The sequence below is a fragment of the Neomonachus schauinslandi genome, chromosome 11, assembly GCF_002201575.2.
Source record: "Neomonachus schauinslandi chromosome 11, ASM220157v2, whole genome shotgun sequence".
Classification (NCBI taxonomy): Eukaryota; Metazoa; Chordata; class Mammalia; order Carnivora; family Phocidae; genus Neomonachus; species Neomonachus schauinslandi.
Genome location: NC_058413.1, coordinates 79,494,980 through 79,507,462, shown reverse-complemented (window position 1 = coordinate 79,507,462; position 12,483 = coordinate 79,494,980). Strand labels below are relative to the sequence as shown.

Below are 12,483 nucleotides of genomic sequence, written 5' to 3'. Positions count from 1 at the left end.
TTGTGATGGGCTCAGATGGCAACCCTGCACTTTGGTTTTAATGTTTTAAAAGTACGTATTTCTGATTTCTCAGCTTACATGTTTTCACTGAGCCCCCCCCCCCACAATTTTTAAATTAAGCCTATCTATATATATTCCATTATAGCAATCATAGACCCAAAGAAATGACATAGATATGTGATCATTATCAATAAATAGGGGGAAAAGGATTGATGGAAGTGCCTGTTACCTGCCAAAAATACCTGACTCTTCTCTCCAGATATAGGAATACAGCATGTAAGTATGAGTAGGTCGCACACCTGACTGTATATATTTGTAGTCTTACCTATTTAACCCTAAGGTTGCTCTTATAAGAAACTAACATCAATTGAGTAAAACGTAACTAAAATAATTCCTCTTAGCACCCCAATGAAGTCTTATTAAGTGGCAAAATATTCTAATTCATTCTGCAATTTCTTTAAATCAAGCTAAGTGTACTCTTGATTCCCTTCATCTATTTCCCCTATCCTCCACCCACCTCTCCTCTGGCAACCACCAGTTTGTTCTCTGTATTTAAGAGTGTTCCTTTTTTTGTTTTTTTTTTTTGTTTGGTTTCTTAAATTCCACATATGAATGAAATCATATAGTATTGGCCTTTCTCTGTCTGACTTATTTTACTTAGTACTAGACTCTCTAGGTCCATCCATGTTGTTGCACAGGTCAAGATTTCATTCTCTCTTGTGGTTTAGTAATATTCCATTGTGCATACAGACCACATCTTCTTTATCCATTCATCTATCGATGGACACTTCTGTTGTTGCCATGTCTTGGCTTTTGTAAATAATGTTGCAATGAATGTAACGGTGCACATATCTTTCTGAATTGGTGTTTTCATTTTCTTTGGGTAGATATCCAGCAGTCGAATTACTGGATCGTATGGTAGTTCTATTCTTAATATTTTGAGGAACCCTCATACTGTTTTCCAGAGTGGCTGCACCAGTTTGCATTCCCACCAACAGTGCGAGAGGGTTCCCATTTCTCCACATCCTCGCCAACACCTGTTGCTTCCTGTGTTGTTAATTTTAGCCATTCTGACTGGTGAGAGGTGATAGCTCATTGTAGTTTTGATTTGTATTTCCCTGATGATGAGTGATGTTGAGCATCTTTGCATGTGTTTATTGTCCATCTGTATGTCTGCTTTGGAAAAATGTCTACTCAGGGCCTCTGCCTCTTTTTTAATCAAATTGTTTTTCTAGTGTTGAGTTGTGTAAGTTCTTTATATATTTTGGATATTAACCCCTTATTGGATATATCATTTGCAAATATTTTCTCCCCTTCAGTAGGTTGCCTTTTTGTTTTGTTGATGATTTTCCTTATTGCTCAAACTTTTTTATTTTGGTGTAGTCCCAATTGTTTAATTTTGCTTTTTGTTTCCCTTGCCAGAGAACACATATCTAGAAAAATGTTTCTCCAGTCAATGTCAAAGAGCTACTGCCTATGTCTTCTCCTAATTTTATGGTTTTAAGTCTCACATTTAGGTCTTTAATCCATCATTCACAATTTCCTATTTGTTTACAAACCGTACTGTCAGCTATTAAGTATCAAATGACAAAACTAAGAGGCAACCCATGGATGGGAGAAGATATTTGCAAATGACATTACGGATAAAGGGCTGGCATCCAAGATCTTTAAAGAACTTCTCAAACTCAACATCCAAAAAACAAATAATCCAGTCAATAAATGGGCCAAAGACATGAACACACACGTCTCCAAAGGCATAGAAATGGCTAACAGACACATGAAAAAATGTTCAACATCACTAGCCATCAGGGAAATACAAATAAAATCCACAATGAGATACTACCTTACATCAGTAAGAATGGCAAAACAAGACAGGAAACAACAGATGTTGGTGAGGGTGTGGAGAAAGGGGAACCTCTTACTGTTGGTGGGAATGCAGGCTGGTACAGCCACTCTGGAAAACAGAATGGAATTTCTTCAAGATGTTAAAAATAGAGCTACCTATGACCCAGCAAAAGATACAGATGTAGTGAAATGAAGGGGAACCTGCACCCCAATGTTCATAGCAGCAATGTCCACAATAGCGAAACTGTGGAAGGAGCCGAGATGCCCTTCAACAGATGAATAGATAAAGAAGATGTGGTCCATATATACAGTGGAATATTACTCAGCCATTAGAAAGGACGAGTACCCACCATTTGCATCGACATGGATGGAACTGGAGGGGATGATGCTAAGTGAAATAAGTCAAGCAGGGAAAGACAATTATCATATTGTTTCACTCATGTGAATATAAGGAATAGTGCAGAGGACCACAGGGGAAGGGAGGGAAGAAATCAGAGAGGGAGACAAACCATGAGAGACTCTGGACTCTGGGAGACAAACTGAGGGTTACAGAAGGGAGGGGGACGGGAGGATGGGGTAACTGGGTGATGGGTATTAAGGAGGGCACGTGTGGTGATGAGCACGGGGTGTTATACCCAACTAATGAACTGCTGAACACTACATCAAAAACTATATGCTGGCTAATTGAACATAATGAAAAAAAAGTATCAGATTGACAGTTTCTTAAGCAATATACAAGAAAATCTTAACTAGTTCATTTAAATTTATACCTCTAAGTGATAGAGCATAAAACTACATCAATTATAATACATCCAACGGAAGTGTACTTACTAACTGCAACAATAAAATCTTTGTGTAACTTGTAAGTCATCAGTGGTTCTGCAAGGCATCTGCAGTGGATAAAGAAGCAGGCATTAGAATGGCAATATTTTTTTTTATTTTCCCTGAACTTTCAGGGTTTCTCTAAGAGTTGGGTGATTAAGGAGTATGATCAAGACCCAGTAGGGCCGCTCCAGGCAGTCCCAAAATGCAGACCTCGAAGACACCAAAGCCCTTTAGCACTTCTTGGCATAACTGTACTAAAAAGGATGGCTGGAAAATCATTTTGTCACTGTGAGAACTACTGAACAACAACAGCAAAATACCTCTCAGATATGGGGACAATAGTTAAATAAAAAACAAAAACAAAACAAAAAACAACTTTCAATTTCAGCTTTAAAAAAAATACATGAAAACACCACATTCAAATTTAATATGAAACAAAGTATTATTTAGTATTCCTAAAATACTGCAGCCTGTTTATTATTTGAAAAAGCATGTATAAGTTCCAAAACACTAAATATAAATATCACCACCTTGTGCTATTTCACCTGAAGTGAAGGTATTGCTCTAAATAGTGAAGTTCATGCACAGGATCTCCAAGGAATCACATGGCAACTGCCCAAGGAGGTAAGAGAGACATCGCATGCAGAGTAGGAGTTCAACCTTCCTTACCTGAGGTAGTTTTTCAGTCCACTTGTTATTGTCTTATTATCCCACAATTCAATATCAATGTCAATATCAGGAGGGGATTTTGGAGCTGAAAAGAGTAAAAAATAAGATGTTTAAACTGCAATTCAAAACATCACTCACACCATAAAGAAGATGTACACAAACATAAGTAGGCCAAAGAGAGAGACATTTATTTCTTAGAGTGCCAACAGATTTAAAGTTTTGAATTGTGGTTTGTGCGAACTGGTGCAAATCTCACTCTGATGCTTTATAAACCTCAAAGACTTCTTGTGGAATAACAGTGTTCCAAATCAAATTATTATCAATTGCTAACATCACAGAGCACTTACCATCTGCCAGGCATGCTTCCAAGTACATTATATGAATTAACATATCCAATCCTCAGACTTCTCAGTGAGGCAGGCACTATTATTATCCCCATTTTATGAATGAGAAGGTTGAGGCACAAAGAGTTTAAACAAATTACCCAAGGTCACAAAGCTTTTAAGTGGCAAGTCAGGATTCCAAGCTAGGCAATCTTTGAATCCAGCACCCATAAATCTCAATGCACCTCTAGCTAATCAAAGGACACTTGAGAAAAAGTCCAACATTATAAAAAGGACCCCTCCCAAATTCTGATTGTTCATCTATTATAACTGAACATTAAAAACTGAATGCAAATATTAACTTTAAATATTACTTGAAAATATTCAAAGGCAAGCAATAGTATAATTCTCAAAGAAAGCTATGGTTTGGATTATCTATAATACAAAAATTAAGTAACCAGCTTCATCCAAAACTTACAAAATGTTGTGTTCATGAGTTTCTGAACTTTGGAGTTTACTCCTCCTATTCGGTAGAGGCCTAAAATAGTGATGCCTAATGAGAAGGAAAAATCACAAGAGAATGGCTTGAGACCAGCAGCACAAGTACAGAATGTTAAAAACCTTAGGCATATACCTATACAGAATTTGAAAGCTACTTGTCCAATTCTGCAGTCTAACTTCAGCAAATCTACCCTGGAAACACCCATCACACATATATTTCTCAGAGCAGACACTGAACAGTGTCTGAAAGTCTTTTGAAGATCTTTAAAGTAGCAAAGTACCGCTGTTCATTCACCACTGTTTGAATACAAAAAGCATCAAAGATGGGAAATGATAATCAGGACTTCTCATCCTCTATTTCTTCAGTCATGGAGTCCTGCATGTTGAAGAGTTGGAAGGCTTTTACATCTTCATTTTGAAGATGAGGAGACAGATTCAGAGAATTTAAGAAACATACTTAGCTTCTCAAAACTTCTAAGTGGCAGCACCAAAATCTGAGCCTAAGTTCACAGAATTTAAAAGCCCAATATGAGTTTTGCTAAAGCAAAGTTTTCCTGGAAGGGAAAGAGTGTAATAGGCACTGGAGTGGGCTTCAGGTGAGAGGTCATGACTAGAGAGAGGAAAGGTGCTATAATTGTGACCGTGACTGAAATCACTGAGGGAAATAATATAAGGAAGGAGGAAGACCAGCTCCTTAAGAATGTTATCCCACTAAAGCTTGAAAAAAAATCAAAGAAGTGGTTATAGTAATAAATAACACAAGGTCTATCAATAAGAAGTAAAGCAAGCCTTTATTAGGAAAGATCATTAAAAAGAAATACAGTGAAAGGCATGTATCATATGACCTCACTGATATGAGGAATTCTTAATCTCAAGAAACAAACTGAGGGTTGCTGGAGTGGTGGGGGGTGGGAGAGATGGGGTGGCTGGGTGATAGACACTGGGTAGGGTATGTGTTATGGTGAGCGCTGTGAATTGTGCAAGACTGTTGAATCACAGATCTGTACCTCTGAAGCAAATAATACATTATATGTTAAAAAAAAAAAAAGAAGAAGAAGAAGAAAATAGCAGGAGGGGAAGAATGAAGGGGGGGAAATCGGAGGTGGAGACGAACCATGAGAGACTATGGACTCTGAGAAACAAACTGAGGGTTCTAGAGGGGAGGGGGGTGGGGGGATGGGTTAGCCTGGTGATGGGTATTAAAGAGCGCACGTTCTGCATGGAGCACTGGGTGTTATATGCAAACAATGAATCATGGAACACTACATCAAAAACTAATAATGTAATGTATGGTGATTAACATAACATAACAATAAAAAATTACAGTATGATTTTTTGTAAAGTTCAAGCTATAGTTTTTTGTATATGCAGATAATTTATAAATTTATATAGTTCTTAAAGTTAATTTCATGTTAATGATGAAACACATCCTCATTTTTTGAGAGGTTTCTATATAAGAATGAACTACATGAACTACATAACAGTAACAATGTACCTGTCAGGCAACACTTACCTCTTGTTTCCACAGCTTGAATGCATTTTCTCACAAAGTTGAACCCTGCTTCATTTAAGTACACTGAAAAAAGAAAATCACAATAAGGGTTTATGCCCAACTTCCATTACCCCTTAGTTGGCTCTGTTGTTTTAGGACTTAATGGCACAGTTTTAGTTAGTCTGAATCTTTATTTTGGGGTAGAAGTAGAGAGGTTCGCAGTCACCAAAGTTACTACATAAACTTGCTTCCTTAGAATACACAGATCCTTCATAGAAGGCAAATATGTTACACTGATCCTGTCCATTTTTTCTAAAATTAGCCTTATCTTTTGTTACATGTTATTCCAGATGATAGAAGCAAATGTACTAAGAAAAAAAACCTTTATTATGTGTTGGTAATTATATTACAAAGCTAGTCACATATTCTTTTTCATGGGATTCTCAAAACATTATGAAGTAGATAGCTTTGTAATCTTAAGATGGTTCACCAGGTTGCTGAAAATTTCACTTTGTTCCAAGCTTGTGAACCAGAATTCTAACACAGATCTCCTGAATCCAAGTCCAATATTCTTCTCACTGCATTTTTTATCATATGCAAAGTAATTCAAAATACATTTAGTCAACCAAAAATCCCCCAAAGATCCTACATTATGAAATAGCAATTTATTTTCATTGCTTTTGCTAGATTTTTAAATCTGTTCTAATTTTCTTAAGTTTTTGAGACCAGATCAAATTAGATTATTTGTTTTTAAAAAAAGGATTTAACTTAAGAATATCAAGTAATACCCTGAGGAAAGATTCAAATGTTTTCTTGGTACTATAATGAAAATTTTCATCATATGTGGTAGAGATATATTTCTTAATATTCTCAAATTATATATGAAAATAATTCACATCAATAAAAAACTAAACTGGCTTCCAATTAAAGATGGTGTATTAGAAGGAGGCTGGAAGATGGTAGAGTAAGGGGACCCTAAGCTCACCTCATCTCATGGATACAACTAGATAACACTCACATCAGTGTAAATTACCCAGAAAATGAAGACTGGCAAAACAAACTCCACAACCAAAGGCAGAGAAAAGTCCACATTGAAGAGGGTAGAAAAGGTGGAGACATGGTGGGGAGCAAAACAGAGGTGGCCATCTGTGATCAGGAGGGAGCCACAGGCACAGAGAAGGGTGAGAAACAGACTAACACACCAGGAAGCTTGCATGGGAGAGACGAATCCTCCTAACATTTGGTTTTGAAAGCAAGAGGAGCTGAATTTACTGACTTCTTACAAATAAGAAGGACTTAAAGCCTGGAAGCTTAAAAATCAGCTGGCTCCATTTTGGAAGAGGCTGAAGGCAGAAGGAAGATGAGTCCCTGCCCTTAAAGAGACAGCATTACAAACAGCCCTCCAAAAACAGGGTAGAAGCAATACTTTGAAAAACACCTGGGGTGTACAGTAGGGAGAGTTATTTACTCATCTCAGAGCATGTCCAGAGTAAGACTCTTCCAGGAACAAAGGAGCTGGCAGGTGCCACTGCCCGTCCCCATGCTTAACATAAACACATGGGCACCTGCAGAAACCAGCAGGAAATTCCCTACATAATTTTCTTACACCAAGCCCCACACCCTAGTGCTTTGGCACATCCACCCTTTCCACTCATGCTTGCATCAGTCCCAGCACCACAGGCCACCCCCCTCAGAAATCCAGCGCAAACTTTGCCAACACTACATCTTTCCACCCATGCATTTTGCAAGACTGTGGTTCTGGCAGTAGCAGCTGCAGGCCTTGTGGAAGTTCGAGGAGCACCTTGTTAAAATTGCACAACCCACTCACAAGGCCCGGGTCCTGGAAGCTACAGGTCTCAGGTCTCATTTCATAAGCAGAGCACACCTTGTTAAAACTGCATACCACACCCCCACCAGGGACAAAATGCTGCCCACAACAGGCAAAGAGAGCCTCTGCAGACAACTGGACTGAAGGAAAAAGCAGCCAGGACAAAATAGCAAAGCACATGCAACACACATAGGAGACACCACCTGAAGCATCGGGCTCTCGGGAAGAGGGGAAACTGCACTGCAGGGCACTATAGGACCTCTTCTTCATAAGACCACTACATTCAAGAGGAGTAGACGTAGCTGACTTTCCTGACACAAAGAAACAGACAGAGAGGCAAAATGAGGAGACAGAGAAATATATCCCAAATGGATTAAAAAAACCCACAAAAACGACAGTAAGAGACCTAAGAGAAATGGAGTAATACACCTGACAGAGAATTTAAAGTAATGATCATAAAGATACCCACTGTACTTGAGAAAAGAGTGGAGAATGTAAAGTGAGATGCTTAACAAAGAGATAAAAAAGAACAAATCAGAGATGAAGAAAACAATAAATGGAATTAAAAATACACTAGATGGAATAAATAGCAGGCTAGAGGAAGCAGAGGAATGAATGAGCAACCTGAAAGAAAAAAAATTATGCAAAATGAGAAAAGACTTAGGGAACTCAGCTACTTCATCAAGTGTAACAACATTTGCATTATAGGGATTCCATAAGAACAATAAAAGGGTTCAGAAAATTTATGTGAAGAAATACTAGCTAAAAAGTTTCCAAATCTGGGAAAGGAAACAGACATCCAGATCCAGGTGGCAAATAGATATCCAGATCCAGGAGGCAGAGGTCCCCCCGCCAAAATCAACTCAAAGAGGTCAACACCAAGACACAAAGTAATTAAAATGGCAAAAAGTAGTGATAAAAAATTTTAAAAGCAGCAAGACAAAAGAAGATAGTTACACACTAGGGAAATGCTATAAGGCTATGAGTGGATTTTTCAGCAGAAACTTTGGAGGACAAAAGCAAGTGGCATGATATATTGAAAGTGCTAACAGGAAAAAATATGCAGCCAAAAATACTCTTTTTAGCAAGACTATCATTCAGAATAGGAGAGATTCTCAGACAAACAAAAGCTAAAGTAGTTCATATTCACTAAACCAGGCCTACAAAAATATTAAGGAAACACATGGAGTGGAAAGGAAAGACCATAAGTAAGAGTATGAAAAGAAGGAAACACAAAAGCAGTAAAAATAAGTATATCTGTAAAAATCAGTGAAAGAACTCATAAAATAAAAGGATGTGAAATAGGACACCATATACCTGAAAAATGGGGATAAGAAGAAAGAATGAGTTCTAATTTAAGTGACTATCTACTGAATATAGGCTGCTATATGCAGATGTTCTATACAACCCTAATGGTAACCACAAATCAAAACACAATAACAGATACACAAAGAATAGAGAGAAAGAAATCCAAGTTTATCACTAAAAAGTGTGAAAGAGAGCAAGAGAAGAAAGGATCATAGAAAAACTACAAAAATGACCACAAAAAAGTAACAAAATAGCAATAAATACATATCTATCAATAATTACTTTGAAAGTAAATGGACTAAAAGCTCAATCAAAAAATATAGGGTGATGGAATGGGTAGAAAAACAAGCCCATCAATATGCGGCCTATATAGACTCCTTTCAGAACTAATGACACATGCAGATTGAAAGTGAGGGGCTGGAAAGACATTTACCATGCAAATGGATGTCAAAATAAAAGCAGAGTAGTTATACTTACATCAGATGAAATAGACTTTAAAACAAAGACAGTAACAAGAGAATAATGACACTGTATAATAATAATAACAATCCAACAAGAGGATATAACAATTCTAAATATTTATGCACCCAACATGGGAGTACCCAAATACATAAAACAGTTAATAACAAACAAAGGAACTAACTGATAAATTAATAGTAGGGGATTTTAATACCCCACTTACATCAATGGACAGAGCATATAAACAGAAAATCAACAAGAAAACACTGGCTTATTTGCAACGACGTGGATGGAACTGGAGGGTATTATGCTGAGCAAAATAAGTCAATCAGAGAAAGACATGTATCATATGACCTCAATGATATGAGGAATTCTTAATCTCAGGAAACAAACTGAGGGTTGCTGGAGTGGGGGTTGGGGTGGGAGGGATGGGGTGACTGGGTGATAGACACTGGGGAGGGTATGTGCTCTGGTAAGCGCTGTGAATTGTACAAGACTGTTGAATCTCAGATCTGTACCTATGAAACAAATAATGCAATATATGTTAAGAAAAAAAAAAAGAAGAAGATAGCAGGAGGGGAAAAATGAAGGGGGGGAAATCGGAGGGGTAGACGAACCATGAGAGACTATGGACTCTGAAAAACAAACTGAGGGGCTAGAGGGGAGGGGGGAAGGATGGGTTAGCCTGGTGATGGGTATTAAAGAGGGCACGTTCTGCATGGAGCACTGGGTGTTATGCACAAACAATGAATCATGGAACACTACATCTAAAACTAATGATGTAATGTATGGGGATTAACATAACAATAAAAAAAGAAAACACTGGCTTTGAATAACACACTGGACCAGATGGATCTCACATATATAATCAGAACATTCCATCCTAAAACAGCATAATACACATTCTTCTCAAGTGCACATGCAACATATTCCAGAATACATCACATATTAGGCCACAAAAAAGCCTCAACAAATTCAAAAGTATTAAAGTCATGCCATGCATTTTTTTCTGACCACAATGTTATGAAATAAGAGATCAATGATAAGAAAAAAATCTGAAATAGCACAAATAATGGAGGTCAGATAAAATGCTACTAACCAATGAATGGATCAACCATGAAATAAAAGAAGAATAAAAATTACATGGAGAGAAATGAAAATAAAAACATAATGGTCGAAAACCTTGGGATGCAGCAAAAGTGGTCCAAAGAGGAAAATTTATAGCAATACAGGCTTACCTCAAGAAGCAAGAAAAATCTCAAATAAACAATCTAACCTTACATCTAAAGGAGCTAGAAAAATAGGACCAAACAAAACCCAAAGACAGCAGAAGAAAGGAAATAATAAAGATTAGGGCAGAAATAAATGCTAATAGAAACGGAACAAAAAAAACAATAGAAGAGATCAATAAAGACCTCACACACACACAAAAAAGAGAACTACAGGCCAATATCTCTGATCAACATAGAGGTAAAAATCCTCAACAGAATATTAGCAAACCAAACTCAACAATACATTAAAAAAATTATTAACAATCAAGTGGGACTTATTCCTGGGATGCAAGGGCAGTTCAACATTCACAAACCAATCAACAGGACACATTACAGCAATAGGAAAAATGATAAAAACCATATGATCATTTCAGTAGATGCAGAAAAAGCATGTGACAAAGTATAACATCCATTCATGATATAAACCCTCCACAAAGTAGGTTTAGAGAGAACATACCTCAACATAATAAAGGCCTTATCTGAAAAACCTACAGCAAACATCATACTTGATGGGGAAAGTTGAGAGCTTCTCCCCTACGGTCAGGAACGAGACAAGGATGTCCACTCTCACCACTTTTACTCAATGTAGTAGTGTAAGTCCTAGCCACAGTGATCAGACAACAGAAAGAAATAAAAGGCATCCAAATTGGGTAAGGAAGAAATAAAACTTTCACTATTTGCAGATGACATGACACTATACATAAAGAAACCCTAAACACTTCACCAAAAAATTACTAGAACTGATAAATGAATTCAGTAAAGTGACAGGATACAAGAACAATATACAGATATCTAGTGCATTTGTATTAACAATGAAGCAGCAGAAAGAGAAATTAAGAAAACAATCCATTTACAACTGCACCAAAAATAATAAAATAGTTAGAAATAAACTTATCCAAAGAGGTGAAAGATCTGTACATGGACAACTATAAAACACTAATGAAAGAAATTGAACGTGCCAGAAATAAATGGAGAGATTTTCCATGCTCATAGACTGGAAGAATAAATATTGTTAAAATGTCTATACTACCCGAAGCAATCTACATATTTAATTCAATCCCTATCAGAATACCAATGGCATTTTTTTAAAAGATTTATTATTTATTTATTTGAGAGAGAGAGAGAGAGTAAGCAGGGGGAGGGGCAGAGGGATAGAATCTTCAAGCAGACTCCCCACTGAGTGTGAAGCCTGACATGGGGGCTCAATCCCAGGACCCAGGAGATCATGACCTGAGCCAAAAGCAAGAGTCAGATGTTTAACCAACTAAGCTACTCAGGTGCCCCCCCCCAACAGTATTTTTCACAGAACTATAGAACAGAGAATCCTAAAAGTTGTATGAAACCACAGAATACCCTCAATAGCCAAAGAAGTCTTGGAAAAAATAACAAAACTGGAAATATCACAATTTGATGCTTCAAGCTATATTACAAAGCCATAGTAATCAAAACAGTATGGTACTACACAAAAGCAGACACAAAGGTCAACAGGACAGAATAGAAAGCCCAGAAATAAACCCACAACTATATGGTCAATTACTCTTTGAAAAAGGAAGGAAGAATATATAATGGGAAAAAGACAATCTCTTCAATAAATGGTGCTGGGAAAACTAGACAGCTACATACCAAAGAATGGAACTGGACCACTTTCTTACACCATACACAAAAATAAACTCAAAATGGATTAAGGACCTAAATGTGAGACCCGAAACCACAAAAATCCTAGAAGAGAGCACAGTCAGTAATTTCTCCCACATCAGCTGTAATAACATTTTTGGATATGTCTCCTGAGGCAAGGGAAATAAAAGCAAAAATAAACTACTGGGATTACATCAAAGCAAAAAGCTTCTGCAGTGCAAAAGACAACAACCAACAAAACTAAAGGACAACCTACTGAATGGGAGCAGATATTTGCTAGTGACATATCTGATAAAGGGTTAGTATCCAAAATATATAAAGAACTGA

At 37.2% G+C, this 12,483-nt stretch overlaps 1 protein-coding gene across 1 annotated transcript in view; it reads right to left on the bottom strand.

Annotated features, from left to right (window-relative positions):
• The window catches only part of ARHGAP42 (Rho GTPase activating protein 42), a 277,264-nt gene that overhangs the window by 23,355 nt on the left and 241,426 nt on the right, over positions 1 to 12,483 (bottom strand). The window contains 4 exon segments of the mRNA XM_021679062.2: positions 2,677 to 2,735; positions 3,340 to 3,424; positions 4,141 to 4,215; positions 5,677 to 5,739. Of these exon segments, the coding sequence (XP_021534737.1) occupies positions 2,677 to 2,735; positions 3,340 to 3,424; positions 4,141 to 4,215; positions 5,677 to 5,739 (282 nt within the window).